General features: G+C 38.1%; 2 protein-coding genes across 2 annotated transcripts; one reads left to right on the top strand and one right to left on the bottom strand.

The window, feature by feature from the left end:
• The first annotated feature begins 464 nt into the window (after window positions 1-464).
• On the top strand, window positions 465-8,010 carry pter (phosphotriesterase related). The gene is made up of 5 exons (XM_056264514.1): window positions 465-538; window positions 2,224-2,668; window positions 3,887-4,152; window positions 6,068-6,208; window positions 7,781-8,010. The coding sequence occupies exons 2-5, from the start codon at window positions 2,237-2,239 to the stop codon at window positions 7,989-7,991; spliced, it is 1,050 nt and encodes a 349-aa protein (XP_056120489.1). The 5' UTR covers window positions 465-538; window positions 2,224-2,236; the 3' UTR covers window positions 7,992-8,010.
• Window positions 8,011-12,324: 4,314 nt separating this feature from the next.
• On the bottom strand, window positions 12,325-14,650 carry c1ql3b (complement component 1, q subcomponent-like 3b). Its single transcript, XM_056266802.1, has 2 exons — window positions 13,875-14,650; window positions 12,325-12,793 (listed from the first exon to the last, which is right to left on the bottom strand). The coding sequence occupies exons 1-2, from the start codon at window positions 14,430-14,432 to the stop codon at window positions 12,614-12,616; spliced, it is 738 nt and encodes a 245-aa protein (XP_056122777.1). The 5' UTR covers window positions 14,433-14,650; the 3' UTR covers window positions 12,325-12,613.
• Window positions 14,651-15,661: the final 1,011 nt, after the last annotated feature.

Here is a 15,661-nt window from a genome sequence, read left to right as displayed (position 1 = left end):
TACTAATTGCTTTTCCCAATACGGGAAGCAGGTTTGGGTTAGTCAGTTGATTTGATTGTAGAATACAACTTACCAAGATTTCTGATATCCAGGCTAACACATATAGCAAATTGTTTTCATTGGGCTGTAAAAATAGCATAGAAATGAAATAATGTAGAAGCACAACAATGTCAAACTAGTTCTTAAAACTGGCTCTTGGTCTAAGCTGGTTTAAGTTGTTTTCCTCCATGGATTCCCATGCAAACACAGCAATTATTGGTAAAACATATTCTACTTGTAACCAATCACAAACATAGCCTGGATTTCAGCTTCATAATGATACATAGTTTCCAAATGTTATGTTTCATAATAACATGCTTTATTTCTTTATGGCTGAGTGAGGGTGTATTTTCTGAATCCTGATTTCCACAAAGGGCCCTTATATAATAAGGTCACTTCTCAAAAACGGCAGTGAACAGAAAGGGGCGTGGCATAAGTTCAAAGTTTAAAAACAGGCTACAAGATTCTGTTTAAACAGAACCGCATCTTCAAACTAGAGGTAGGGTACTGCATTCATTCTTACTTATTTAATTGTAACGTTACTGTTTTAATTATTCTGTTTTCAGTGTTTAAATCTGAATGTGAAAGCTGTCTCGCGATATATGCATAAAATCGCGAGAATGTATTTGCTCCGTTGTCAGTTCTGGATCTGCAGACTCGAAGTTGAACTCACCTGCAGGTCTTGTTTTTCCACTCTTTGTTCTATTTCAATGTTTAATAATGAGCATCAAATTGCATTAGGCCGTATGGTTTTAAAATAACAGCTTTCGTCTGTTTTGTGACTTTTAACGGTTGTTATTGAGGAAGTCTCCCAGTCCGTGCGTGCAGTAGTCCTGTGCTCAGTTTATTTTAGAATGTCAATATTATGAACACGGTTGCATCTTATTTTGCGCATGATTTTAAACTAACTTTAAATGTTGCAGCGTTAAATAGACAGCAGGGTTTAGTAAACCAGGTATTAGGACTGTTAAAAATCTCGACGGCACGTGCATACATCTTCATGCATGCATTTGTTTACATGCATTGCAAGTGCATTTACTTCTGTAATCCATATTTGGAAATAGTAAACAGCATTAAATGCATGTTTGCAACGCAATGTCTGTAGTCTTCAATCAGTGCAAAGTTCGAACCAGCAAGGTGTGTCTAACCCGTTAAATGAGACACAGCCAAGATGAGTCATTTACAGTAACGTTAGCCTACAGATTTACACCAGCCAAGCATTCACTTCTTCTTCAAAAATGCAGTTCTTTCTTTCTTGTTTAAATAGAGTTGGAGGGGCGAAATTACCAAAATCTGATATCACAATATGAGTCATTTTATTTCACGATAAATATCATGATAGTTATTTTTGCATTAAATGAGGTTTTAATGATATTAAAATTTGATACCATTGAAATTTCATAATTCTCACCATTTTCAATAACATTTATAACTAATACTAGCCTAAAAACACTCTCAAGCTGTACTGAAGACTTGTAAACAGTGATAAAAGAAAAAGCTAAGCAAACAAACTACAATAGAACAAAGACACAAATGAAATAGATCTACCTGAAAAATGTCAAGCACTAGAAATAAGAAAAACTACATAAGATGTATAGTAATCAAATGTATATATATATATATATATATATATATATATATATATATATAAAAAAGTGTAGTCTTTACTGTGTAAATGAACCCAGACAGCAACATAATGACGGCCCAGATCCGGCCCACATCTGGGCCTTGTGGAATCCACGTGTACCAGATTCGGGCCGACACTATGTTGCTGTCTGGGAAATATACATTTATTCTTATAAAAGTTAGAAAAGTGATTCAGTCGAGAGCAGTGACAGATTTTCTGAGAATTATATATAATTCTCAAATTATATACAGTATGCAAATGTTTCTTAAATATATACATGCATGTGTGTATACAAAATAATTAGACACTGTACACACACATATATATATATATATATATATATATATATATATATATATATATATATGTATTATGTAAACAAACTTTTATTTTGGATGTGATTAATCGTTTCACAACCATAGTCCAAAATCTCTACCGGTTGACAAATTTCTACCGGTCAATAGTGTCTACCAGTATTTCGCCCACCCATACTTTCAATCAAATTTCACACTGTCCGAACAATATTCTATTAATGAATGTAACTGTTTGTTGGACAGGATCACCGAAACCATGTCTGAGCGTAGCGGTAAGGTGCAGACTGTGCTTGGTCTGATCGAGCCTGATCAGCTGGGCCGTACCATGACACACGAACACCTCACAATGACGTTTGAGTGCAGCCACGTTCCCCCAGCACCTGGAGATGAGGGTCTCGCCATAGCTCCCATTGAGATGAAGCATCTCCACTGGTTGCAGCAGAATCCATACAGCCACCAAGAGAACCTGCTGTTGAATCAGGAGATCGAGGCGGTGAAGGAAGAGTTGCTGTGTTACCGTAAAGCAGGAGGAGGATCCATAGTGGAGAACACCACCACTGGCATCAACCGAAATCTGCCCGTTCTGCGCCAGCTGGCGAAGGACACGGGTGTGCATGTCATAGCTGGAGCGGGGTACTACGTGGACGTGACCCACTCTGATGAGATGCGAAAGATGACCGTTGAGAAGGTTGGAGCGTGTGGTATTGTGACTACATCGCAAAACAAAACAGATGCCTTTTCTATTTTTAGAATGATGGAAATAGGGGTGTTGATGTTGACAAAAAAATTATATCTTGATTCTAGGATTTTTTTGATAACGACATTAGTCGATATTTTGACTAATTTGATATTACAGGCCTGTCGTGGACAGCGGACTCCCAAAGAGTTTCATATTCTTCATATTCTGTGCGGTGGTTAATTCACAGCAGTGACAGAAATTAACTCTTTTTTTTTTTTCATCTTAAACCGATTTTCAGAAGCATTTTTCTCTTATTAGATGTGTACATCATCTTTTGAGTTAAATTCTTACATTTATTACAATGACGAGACACTATAGCCTGTTCAATCCAATTAAATCCGTATCAACGAAATCTATTTTTGCACACTGAAGTGAAATAGAAGCTGCATCTTAAGGAGCATTTAGATGTATTTGCACTGCTTTTTGCAAAAATAATACTGAGATTAATAATTTAAAGATAATTTTTAGAAAGTTGAAATATATTTTTTAATGAATTGGCTCCTAAAACCACCTGTAGGTAGGTCTTAATGAGTGAGTCTTTAAATTATTCCTTAAACCGATTCGTCTGATTCATGTGAAATTTCTTGAGTAGGTATTTTGAGTAAGTAATTACTTCACGGTCACTAAAAAAGTATGTTCTATATACTATGAATATAATCTGGACGCACTACATGCGCCATGTTGTCATTATCATGTGACCTTCCAGCGTCAGTTGCGTCGCTTCACTGCCATTCACAAATCCTCTCCCGTGGCCTCATGGGATAGTAAAGTGTTCATCAAATAGTGTTCCGAATCTCGCTGGAAGAAGTCGGTCATCCGGGTACTTTTTGTCTACTCTTTTACGAGTACTTTGAATTCGAACGTACTTTTGTCACTTATTGTTTTTCGCCTACTATGTTTTCTACTACTAATGTATAGGGAAGTATGTGATTTTTGGATGCTGCCTCTGTCTTTATGAATATATCATTGAATCATTCAGGAACGAAACACCACTGTGTGTTGCTTACCACATTTCTGTTAAGGCTTTATTTGGAACTGCACTTTTAACTTTAGAATGAGACCAAAACAACAATTACGATATTGTCATAAACAATATATATCACACACCCCTAGAGGGAAATGATTTGTTCCCATTTCTCAAATGTGTCATCTTTTTTTTCCCACAAGCTTACTGACATCATTGTCAGCGAGGTGCTCCATGGAGCAGACGGCACAGATATTCGCTGTGGCGTGATTGGAGAGATCGGTACCAGCTGGCCAATCACAGAGAGTGAGAAAAAGGTCCTGCGAGCCACTGCTCACGCTCAGACTCAGCTCGGCTGCCCCGTCATCATCCACCCTGGACGGGACACAGCCGCTCCTGGAGAGGTCATCCGCATTCTGCAAGAAGCTGGTGGAGATATCTCCAAAACGGTCATGTCTCATCTTGACAGGTAAGAAGAGGTGGTGTATGAAACATCTGCACACTGGAACATGTGCCATAAATGGTTCCTATGAGGAAGAAAACCACAAAATATTACCAGCTGTCTGATAACAATATGTAGATCAGGGGGTCTCAACTCTCTCACCAAGGCAAAGTACAATAAAAACAGTAAAATTGTGACGTTTTATTACAATTTAAAAGAACTGTTTTCTGTTTTAATATAGTCTTCAGTGTCACATGATCCTTCAGAAATCATTCTAATATGCTGATTTGGTGCTAAAGAAACATTTCTAATTATCAATGTTAAAAAAACGTCGAAAAACTACTTACTGTTTTTGTGGAAACTGTGATACTTTTCCCCCCAGGATTATTTGATGAATAGAAGGTTCAAAACAACACCATTTATTTGAAATAGAATTTTTGATCAATTTAAAGCATCCTTGCTGAAGTATTAATTTCTTAAAAAAGAAAAAATTCATGCTGACTCAACTTTTGAATGGCAGGTTAAATCAACTTCTTATATCTTCAACTTATATCTCACAATTCTGAGAAAAGATGTCATAATTGCGAGATTTATAACACAATTCTGACGTTATAACACGCAATTTTGACTTTGTCATGCAATTGCAACTTTATATCACACAATTCTGACTTTATATCACGCAATTGCAACTTTATGCGCAATTTTGACTTTATAACTCGAAATTGCGACTTTATATCTCTCAGAATTGCGAGATGTAAGCTCGCAATTGTGAGATAATCTTTTAAAAAGAGATTTTCTTTCATAAAATGTTTTATTCTGTGGTGAAAACAAGCTTCCATAACTTCAGGCACTTTTGTGACCCAGGGTTTGTTTTTTGTTCATATGAAGGTCACAAAAAAATGACTACTTGTTAGTGGTACTGTGTCAGTAAAGAGATTGAGATATGAAATATGTAGGAGGTGGTGGAAATGACTTTGTGCTGGTGGATTACTAAATGTTCATGAGTTATAGAAAAAAGGACAGAATTTCCTGTGATGCATGCATGTCCACTCTTGGCCGAAGTAAGTGGACAAATTAAACTAGAGTGCGAAAAGTGTTTTTTAAGGGATGGACAAAAGTGTCTTGTTGAAGAAACTCCTGTACATTATACAATTCAATAACAGGCAAATTAGATACTTATTTTACACTATATTTACAGTTCACAAAACCTAATGTTTCGGTTACTTTTCACAATCATCTCATTTATTTGAGGTTTATTAATTTTAGAGAATCAAGCAATAGAGTGATTTTTTTGTAAGCCAACCACCCTGGTTCCCTCGACAAAACCCAATAGGATTTTACTATTGGCTTTTGGATTATTGCAGAAAATAACAAAAGTTTATGATTCCTATACAATTTGTTCACGATGATAATCTTCACAAATTAACCCAACTTGTATTAAAATTAGAAGCCTAAATACAATCGGAAAATATAAAAAGCTTAACATAGGCTATACACAGTACGAATTACACTACGGTCAAATGACTTCAATATCACCACCATTAAGGCACATTCACATCAAGTATGATAACTATAATGATAAGTATATTAGTGTCCACACCAGTGGATGATAACGTTCTGTTTAATATAAGTGCTCACACAGTTATGTAGTCAGTTATTCGCAAGCTCTTCAAAGTCGGGTGGAATTTGATAGCTGGGAAAAAAAAGTTGTTCTGAAAGTGATCTCGTTCTTCTCCGTCTTTTTTGTTATAGTTGTACTTGCTATTCTCATAGAATCAGAATGAGTATAGAATGGAAACAACAGTGTGAAAGGATAAAACGTGAATATATCTTGAGCTTGTTTACCACAGAACCGGAAGTGCTAAAATTGTAACTTTGTATCTGGATTTTGACCTACAAAAATATGTCCTGCCTTTAACGCTCTATTGTGTGTCCCTTTTAGAACCATATATGATCGTCAAGAGCTTCTGGAGTTTGCAAAGATGGGAAGCTACCTTGAATATGACCTCTTTGGCACAGAGATGCTGAATTACCCGTTCAACCTTCGTGTTGACATGCCCGGCGACAGCCAGAGAGTTCAGAAGTAAGTATCTGCCTCCAACAAGCACGCAGGCATTACATTAGATGGGTCATAAACATCTGGCTCGTTTTCTTTTTCTGGTTATCAGTACAGTACATGATTGTGGGTGTGTTTACACTTGTAGTTCAATTCGCTTGGTTCGTTTAGTCCGGAACCATCTTTTCAGAGGTCTCGATCCGCTTGTTTGGTGGCACCGGGGTTCAGATGGCAGCGTTCACACTTATTCAAATGAACCGCACTAATAGAGCAATCGCACCAGGGTTCGTTTTAATCAAACCAAACATGGCAAGTGTGAACACACCCCACCCTGTGTTTCTTTAAACATGCAAATTTGATTGATGCACAGATTTAATGAGACTATCCATTGTATATACTATAGGGATGCACGATGATATCGGGACAACATCGGTATCGGCCGATAAAAGCTTAAAATGACCATCATCGGCATCGGCCGATATGAATATTTCTGCCGATGAGTCTTGCCGATAGGGTGGCGTGTTTCCTATGCGCACGTGACGACCGTGAACGAAGCATGAGCGCCAGCAACTTAAACTTCCAACTAGGGGTGTGCCGTGCGTCTCACGGTTTTTGATCGTGGGCGATTAAAATGTCTCCACTATCTGCTTTTGAAGAAAAATCATAGTATCGTGATTCGTGCATTCTATCAGTTCAATTCTGGCGCCTTCATCTCAACATACTGTACAACGCGACGTACATTCACATCACATGTAAACGCAGAGGTAGAGTTACACTCACGGGACACTGCAATTCACAAAAGTTCATTGTTTGCATGTGCGTCAAAGTCTTGCTAGGTAAACATGTCATTCACGTGCTGATGCGCTGTTCTAACATCCGCTTTTCTGAGCGCGTACACCCGACGCTCACAGGAACTAAAGCCTGTCACAGCGCCTGCACACTGGACTAATCTTTCGAGTCTTATTGCGCTGATACTGTCAAATACACACAAGGTTTACATAAACAAAGTTGGTTATGTCTAAAGTGAAAGCAAACAGAGAAAATCTGCTTGTCAAATGCGTGTATATTAGACGCGTCGCGTTACTCGCGTGCAGTTCTTAAAGAGACAGTAATAATATTCTGCCGCTTGTCTTTAAAGAGATACTGCACCCAGAAATAAAAATTTTGTCTATCTAATGTTGTTTCAAACCTGGATTCATTTCTTTCTTGTGCTTAAATATACGATGGAAGTCACTGGAGTACAGCAACTGTTTGGTTAGCCACATTCTTCCAAATAACTTTTATAATTTCAACAGAAGAAAGAAACTTGAGAGAGTAAATGATGACAATTTAAATTTTTGGGAGAACTATCCCGTTAATGTTAATAAAACAACAAAACAGAGGAAATCACTCACTGCTCTTGACTGAGAACATTAATAGAAGCTTTAATAAGCTTTTTTTGCACTTAAAAAAAATACAAATATATCGGTATCGGTATCGGCATCGGGCAAAAATAGTTTGAAAATATCGGCATATCGAATATCGGCCAAAATCCTATATCGTGCATCCCTAATATACTATCAACAGATCATTGAGAGTCATTTTGTCTTGTTCCACCAGCTTAGCCTTTCTGATCAGGGAAGGTTATGAAGACCGAATCCTCATCGCCCATGATATCCACACCAAGCACCGACTGACCAAGTATGGCGGTCATGGCTTCTCCCACATCCTGAAGAATATTGTTCCCAAAATGTTGTCTCGAGGAATCACTCAGAACCAGGTGGACAAAATACTGATTGAGAATCCTAAACACTGGCTGACCTTTAAATAAATCAACTGCCTTAAAGGAAGATTTACTTCAAGTTAGCATACCAAAAATTGATTTCTACCTTTAATTGTTGTCCAAATGATTGTGGTGCTAAATTCCATACTTAGTGAATGTTAATCCACGTAAGATGTCAAAGTTGGGACCCATAGATCACAGTTAGGTTTAACACTAACTAGACTTAAGAGGTTCAAATATTCAAATCAAATATTCACCAGGCTTCAATGATTAAAGTTCTCTCACCACAACAAAAGTGGTTAAAATAAAAACATGGCTCTGAGTCATAGAAAATATGTGCTTTGTTTTCTTTCATGAACTACCAAAGAGAATACTATTAAGTAATTAGACTAATAATTAAACTCAGGGAATCACAATGAAAGTGTGGTATGAGCAGAGAAACAAAGGTACTGGTGCTATCAAGGTAATAATTAAATTAGCTTGTGAAAAATTCATTATTAATCAATCACACACTAATAATGTGCAAAATGTGCTTTCTTATATTGTGTAGCTGCAAACGCCTCAAACAATTAATGGCAATATCACGCTGAATGTAAAGATGCCCCTTTACAACAACTGAAGTGTGTTGTAGGTTATAAGTCAGTTATGTCTAAGTTAGATTGCTTGCCGTACATCTAAAAATTGAAAGGTGTGTGTTCTGACAGGTCATTGTGTAGGACAGAGAGGAGTTCCTCTGGAGCAGGTGGGCGCTCACAGTGACTCCTCTTGTAAAATAATGACACTGTCAGTTGCTCTGTTCCTGTGTAACAGCAAGGTAATGTTAAAAAAAATCATGCCGTGTGGCGCACCCATAACGTTCTTATTAGATGACGGCATATCAAAACATCTTATCCCGTTTCCTTCCGTTTCAAATGAAAGTGCTCCTATTGTGCTATTTTAAAGGTTACTCATTTTGTTTTGGAGGCCTCCTACAATAGATTTACATTCATCAAATGTTAGAAAACACTTTAATTTTCTCATAATATACATTGCACATCACCTCATTTCTCAAAGAGTCTGAAAACGGTTCATTCGAAGATTCATTCTCTCTAAACTCCTTCTTTTCAAGAGCTTTCTCTGCACTGATTGGTCAGATGGTCCAGTCTGTTGTGATTGGTCTACTCTGCTCTGATTGGTCAGATGGCTCAGTCTGTTTTGATTGGTCTACTCTGCACTGATTGGTCAGATGGCCCAGTCTGTTGTGATTGGTCTACTCTGCTCTGATTGGTCAGATGGCCCAGTCTGTTGTGATTGGTTCACTCTGCTCTGATTGGTCAGATGGCCCAGTCTGTTGTGATTGGTCTACTCTGCTCTGATTGGTCAGATGGCCCAGTCTGTTGTGATTGGTCTACTCTGCTCTGATTGGTCAGATGGCCCAGTCTGTTGTGATTGGTCTACTCTGCACTGATTGGTCAGATGGCCCAGTCTGTTGTGATTGGTCTACTCTGCTCTGATTGGTCAGATGGCCCAGTCTGTTGTGATTGGTTCACTCTGCTCTGATTGGTCAGATGGCCCAGTCTGTTGTGATTGGTCTACTCTGCTCTGATTGGTCAGATGGCCCAGTCTGTTGTGATTGGTCTACTCTGCTCTGATTGGTCAGATGGCCCAGTCTGTTGTGATTGGTCTACTCTGCACTGATTGGTCAGATGGCCCAGTCTGTTGTGATTGGTCTACTCTGCTCTGATTGGTCAGATGGCCCAGTCTGTTGTGATTGGTTCACTCTGCTCTGATTGGTCAGATGGCCCAGCCTGTTGTGATTGGTCTACTCTGCTCTGATTGGTCAGATGGCCCAGTCTGTTGTGATTGGTTCACTCTGCTCTGATTGGTCAGATGGCCCAGCCTGTTGTGATTAGTCTACTCTGCTCTGATTGGTCAGATGGCCCAGTCTGTTGTGATTGGTTCACTCTGCTCTGATTGGTCAGATGGCCCAGTCTGTTGTGATTGGTCTACTCTGCTCTGATTGGTCAGATGGCCCAGTCTGTTGTGATTGGTCTACTCTGCTCTGATTGGTCAGATGGCCCAGTCTGTTGTGATTGGTCTACTCTGCTCTGATTGGTCAGATGGCCCAGTCTGTTGTGATTGGTTCACTCTGCTCTGATTGGTCAGATGGCCCAGCCTGTTGTGATTAGTCTACTCTGCTCTGATTGGTCAGATGGCCCAGTCTGTTGTGATTGGTTCACTCTGCTCTGATTGGTCAGATGGCCCAGTCTGTTGTGATTGGTCTACTCTGCTCTGATTGGTCAGATGGCCCAGTCTGTTGTGATTGGTCTACTCTGCTCTGATTGGTCAGATGGCTCAGTCTGTTGTGATTGGTCTACTCTGCACTGATTGGTCAGATGGCCCAGTCTGTTGTGATTGGTTCACTCTGCACTGATTGGTCAGATGGGCCAGTCTGTTGTGATTGGTCTACTCTGCTCTGATTGGTCAGATGGCCCAGTCTGTTGTGATTGGTCTACTCTGCTCTGATTGGTCAGATGGCATTGATGGGTTGGCATTCCAGTACAAATTGGTGATGGAATTGGCAATGGAAATGAAAGAGATTTCTATCTTTACTCTACTCTCTCATAGCCTACGAAAGGGATACGAATTCAGCACAAACACGTTGCGCAATAAAACTGCGCGATTAATCGTTGAAAGATTACGATCTCGATTCAAACACCCACTCGATCTTACTCCTACTGTAGATTCGGCTCTGTCTTTTAAACCTTTGACGAGTACGATCACAACGAACATTCAAACGCTGAGCAAGAGAGAGCCGTTGTCATGTATAGTGTGAAACGGCTTCACAAACAGTCCACAGTATCATAATTTCTGTTACAGTAATTCAAATTGTCACAGAAATACTGGGGAAAGTAAACACTGATGTCTACGGAAGCGATCAAAATAGAGTAAATCACCTTTTGAAAGTAACTTGATGCTTCAAATAAAGATTGTATGAATTACATCGTTACACCAGTAGGTGGCGACAAGCGACTGTTAAAAATGTGTGTTTGTCATTGAATTGTTCATTTAAGAGATTTGATTCATCCAGTAATGAACAAGTGGTGTCTTTATGAGCGAGTCAATGAATCATTCACTCAAACCAATTTTTTTTAAAATGAGAAATTCATAAAAATTGATTGAATATATGTTTTATATAGACTGCAGCAACTAACATTTTCTGATAATCTCTGTAAATGACATATTATGTTTAGTTGTCTATTAAGAATTGTGATCTCTATTTAAAAAGTGATTCTCTGAGTAAAAACAGCATCATAACCTCATGTGATGAAACGGGTTGTGAGGAGGGGGGAGATTAACTCATTAATCTGGAGAAAAATGAAATTAGAATCAGCAGTTGAAATTGTTTCAGAGAATTCTTATATTATAGAACTAAATGTTCAGGTAGCAGCAACGTGTTTTTAAAAAAAATGTCTATGGTAACATTCTTAAAACAAAAAGCTTTATAAAATGATATACATCAAATTTTAACCATTGTTTAAGAAAAGGGATGAGTCGATATTATTATGTATTCTAAAGACTTTTATTATCCAAATTATTTTAGAATGCACTAGCTTCCTTTTCCCTTAAAACTGGATTCACCTTTAAATGTGTTTAATATTTGTTGATTTTCAAAGAACTAAACTGAGAGGCATCTGAAAAGACTTTGAAAGTGAATAATGATAAAATAATAATAATAAAAATCTTCCCAAGAGTCTGTCCGGTAAATCTCAGCCATTTCCAGCCCTGTATGTTCAAAACATGAAGTGAGACGGGAGTTGCTGACGACTCGTTTCGGAAGCTCAGAATCAGTTCTTTCTTTTAGGAGACAATAATTTGATTTGGTGCTCTTTAATCTTTAAAACTTTGCAGACCTTTCACATTCACAAACGGCAATATTTTCCAAAAAGCACAATATAGGGGCACTTTAAAATGAGCATTTGTCTGATTGCTTACAAAACTAATTCCCTTTTTTTTTTTATTATTATTCTTTTGTGGATCTAGACGAGGATGTTTTACAGCAGCATTTAGTTTAGTGCTTTTAAAGCGAAAACATTTCTAAATAGTCAAAGATATTCATCTATACATGTAGGATGCTTAGTATTATAGGAAATGTATACACGCATACAAATCATACAATATATTTTATTCACATTTTGTTTGATGACACTGCACATACCAGACAGTGGTAATATTTTTAAATGAAAACATTGATATAAAACAGTATAGAATTGTGGTTTAAATGTGACATTCAGTGTGTGAAGAATGAGAAATGATTAAAGAAATGCCATCTGAACCGTTTCCGGGCTAATATCGTGTTTTCTGGGACAGCCTCCTCGGGTCAGCCATGTGTCGGTGTACGGTAGGCACATGTGGAATGGAATGATGATTTTCTGCTTTCTGCCGGTTAATCTCTCAATAAATATACTACAATCACCAGTGTTACACTGTAAGATTTGTTTCTAAATCACAGTGACTTCTCTAAAAACTAATTTGCGTGTAGTGTGTGTGTTCACATGCTTGGAGACGTATAGTTCTCAGCCGGACGGTCAGTTGCTGTATCCTTCACAGGCTCGAGGGGGTCCACTTTTTCGTGTCCTCCGTGACGTCAGAACGAGGATCATCTGAAAGTGCAGTTTCTTCCACAGGTGTTAATCGGCGTAGACCATGAAGCCTGAGAAGGTGCTGTATTTGTTGTTGTTTCCCCCGTGGGCTTTACCTCCGTCTAGTTTAATGTAGATCTCGTCTCCGGGCTCCAGGTGTAAGATCACACTGTTGCTGGCGTAGTCGTAGTTCTGATCTGCATCCTGCGCTATCGCGCTGGCACGCACCTGCAAGGAATATATATATTTTTTAAACTCATGAGAAAAGTGCACATTAAGTTTTGACTTCTTGGTACTTCCAAAGACTTCAAACAACATTCTACCCATGGAAGTTTAACGTTATTCTCTTAAGACAAGAAAACACAACATTTCAGTTTGTCCACTGAAGAAGGCATGTTTGTAAAAAATTAAATATTGCTGATGCACAACCTGGATTTTTTTTTTTTTTTTTTTTTTGCAATATCACATGTTCCTGAGAACAATATGTATATAATATATAGAACTTGTTTAATAATTAATAATGATCTAATCATTATAATATTCTTAAGACAAAATGTAAAGTAAATAGTGAAAAATATCAATTTAAAATATATATATTGTTCCGACTAGTTTTGGTGTGTAAGAAACATTCACCTTAAAACAATTACATTAAACATTTTAGGTACATATCAAAACATAATTAGTAAAGCTTAATTTTTTTCAAATAATATTTACTACTAATTAGTGCTGTCAAATCGATTAATTGCATCTAACATAAAGATTTTTGTTTACATAATGTGTGAGTGTGTATAGCTATTATTTTTATATATATTATATGTCATGTGTGTGTGTGTGTGTGTGTGTATACATAGTAAATATACACTCACAGACATAAAATATGCAGTGGCTAACATTTGAAGTGGATCAAAAAAGTTCAACAAAGGCAAGACAAGAACGGTTATTCAAATTCATGTAAAACTTTGATGAAAGGTTGTTGACTACTGTATATAAATATATATATATATATATATGTGTGTATATTTACACACACACACACATTATGTAAAAAAAAAATGTTAGATGCGATTAATCGATTTGACAGCACTAAACGAAACATGCTTAACTTATTTTTAAAACATTGTATGCATGTATGTATGTATGTATATATATATGTATTTATATATATATATATATATATATAAATATATAAATTTATATAAAAAAAAATAAGTTAAGCATGTTTCTTATGCACCAAAACCGATTCGTTGACTGCTGAATAAAATAAATGGGCTATAACACCTGCGTACTGACAGCTGGATTTATGAAATACCTGATTATTCTTGCACAGATCAGCCCACATGCTCGTCCCGTCACCGCCTCTCATTAATACGTGATACACGAAAAAGTAGATCCCCGGGATGGAGCAGGTGAATTTACCGCTCGAGGGGTCATAGTGGTTGCCCAAGTTAGTGACCACATCATCAAACTTCAGCACCTCGTATCCTTCGTGTTGCTTCTTGAGTCCTGCGTAGAAGGCGATTTTGGGGACGGTGCTGTACGTCGCTGCGCTTATGACACCGGTGACTCCGGGCGGACCGGGTAATCCAGGTGGCCCTGGTTCTCCTATGACCCCCGGGGGACCTGGAGGTCCGGGCGGACCCGGCTGACCCCTCGGACCGATCCTTCCTGAGCGCCCTGGCTCTCCTTTCGTACCGCGGATGAAAGTTGGCGGGGACTGAACTAAACTGTTGTCCGCCGGTGCTGATGATGGAGACTTCGTTCCGGACGAATCGCACACCATGCGGCACGCGCCGAGCATCTCGTAGCGCGGGTCGGATCCTGCCGCGCTGACCAGCACCGGGATGAGGATGACCAGCACCAGCACCATGACGACACCCAGCACTCCCGTGGCGAGCACCCGCGCTCTGACGCCCAGTCTCGACAGCACCGGGCGCGCCTCGCGCTGAGATTTACGCGCAATCGTGCTCGGCGCAGAAGCGATGCCCAAATCTAAAAAAAATAAACTTCCCTGCTGCTCCAGAGAAAGTCAGTTGACTTTGCTATGAAGACGTTATATAATTCCTGAACTGATGTAAACGTCACCTGAACGAAGTTTTAGTTTGTATGGAGAAAACGAATGAAAGTTAAACACTGGAGAAACAAACAGAAATGTGTGTGAGAGAGATGTGCATTGCATCCCTACTATCTCACCTGAGGGAGGGAGGGAGGGAGGGTGGTGGTGGTGGTGGGTGGGTAAGTCGTGAGAAAGAGAGAGAGAGTGCGCGCGCACGTATCTTTAGATTGATGCGAGACAAAGTGGTCTAAAATCAAAAAGTAAACCCATTTTTGTTAGCTGCTTTTATAGCCAAATAAGATTAATGTTAAACTGTGAAATCAGGACATTTTTCTTAAATGTCAAGTTGGAGTTAAGTGTTGTTAAATGTGTTTTAGATAAATAAATGTAATTTTTTTTTTTATTCAATTAGCCTAACAATAATTTGACATGTCTTACATATTTGCAGTTTCATGAATTGTGTGTATAGGCCTACTGAAGTTTTGGGGTCAATAATTATTTTTAAAGAAACTAATACATATTCAGTAAGGATGCATTTAATTAATCAAAAGTCACAGTAAAAACATTTACAATGTTACAAAAAATTATATTTAAAATACATGTTGTTCTTTTGACGTTTGTATTCATCCTGAAAAATAGGTATCACGTTGTTTAGGCCTATAACAATATTAAACAGTGTTCAACATTGTAAATAAGAAATGTTTTGAGCACCTAAACATGTGTAGGCCTACACTAAAAAAAATGCTGGGTTGTTTCAACCCATGTTTGGGTTTGTCCATATTGTAGGCTATTTCTAAATGTCGGGTTTAACCTATATATTTTTTACTCATTTGATGTTGATTATCTTTAAATTGATTATGAAAATGACATGATACATTGACCTGACATTATGATTTTCTAACTGGCTTTGACATATTTTCAGCCTAAAGAGTTCAAAAGAATAGTCAAACATTCGCTCACATTTAATGATGCACAGATATCATTAAAACCTTTTCATTTATGGAGTCAGATGAAATAACGAGATAATACATGAGAAAATGTAT

The sequence above is a fragment of the Rhinichthys klamathensis genome, unplaced genomic scaffold (assembly GCF_029890125.1).
Source record: "Rhinichthys klamathensis goyatoka isolate OS25496 unplaced genomic scaffold, OSU_Roscu_1.1 h1tg000011l_1, whole genome shotgun sequence".
Lineage (NCBI taxonomy): Eukaryota > Metazoa > Chordata > Actinopteri > Cypriniformes > Leuciscidae > Rhinichthys > Rhinichthys klamathensis.
This window is presented reverse-complemented; position numbering and strand designations above follow the sequence as displayed.

Bases quoted from the DNA above. Each gene is read 5' to 3' on its own strand.
- c1ql3b (XM_056266802.1), bottom strand. From the start codon at position 14,432: ATGGTGCTGGTGCTGGTCATCCTCATCCCGGTGCTGGTCAGCGCGGCA. The intron at 12,794-13,874 runs GTATTTCATAAA...TATTCCTTGCAG, and splicing joins ATCTGTGCAAGAATAATCAG to GTGCGTGCCAGCGCGATAGC.
- pter (XM_056264514.1), top strand. From the start codon at position 2,237: ATGTCTGAGCGTAGCGGTAAGGTGCAGACTGTGCTTGGTCTGATCGAG. The intron at 2,669-3,886 runs GTTGGAGCGTGT...TTTTCCCACAAG, and splicing joins GAAAGATGACCGTTGAGAAG to CTTACTGACATCATTGTCAG. The intron at 6,209-7,780 runs GTAAGTATCTGC...TTGTTCCACCAG, and splicing joins GACAGCCAGAGAGTTCAGAA to CTTAGCCTTTCTGATCAGGG.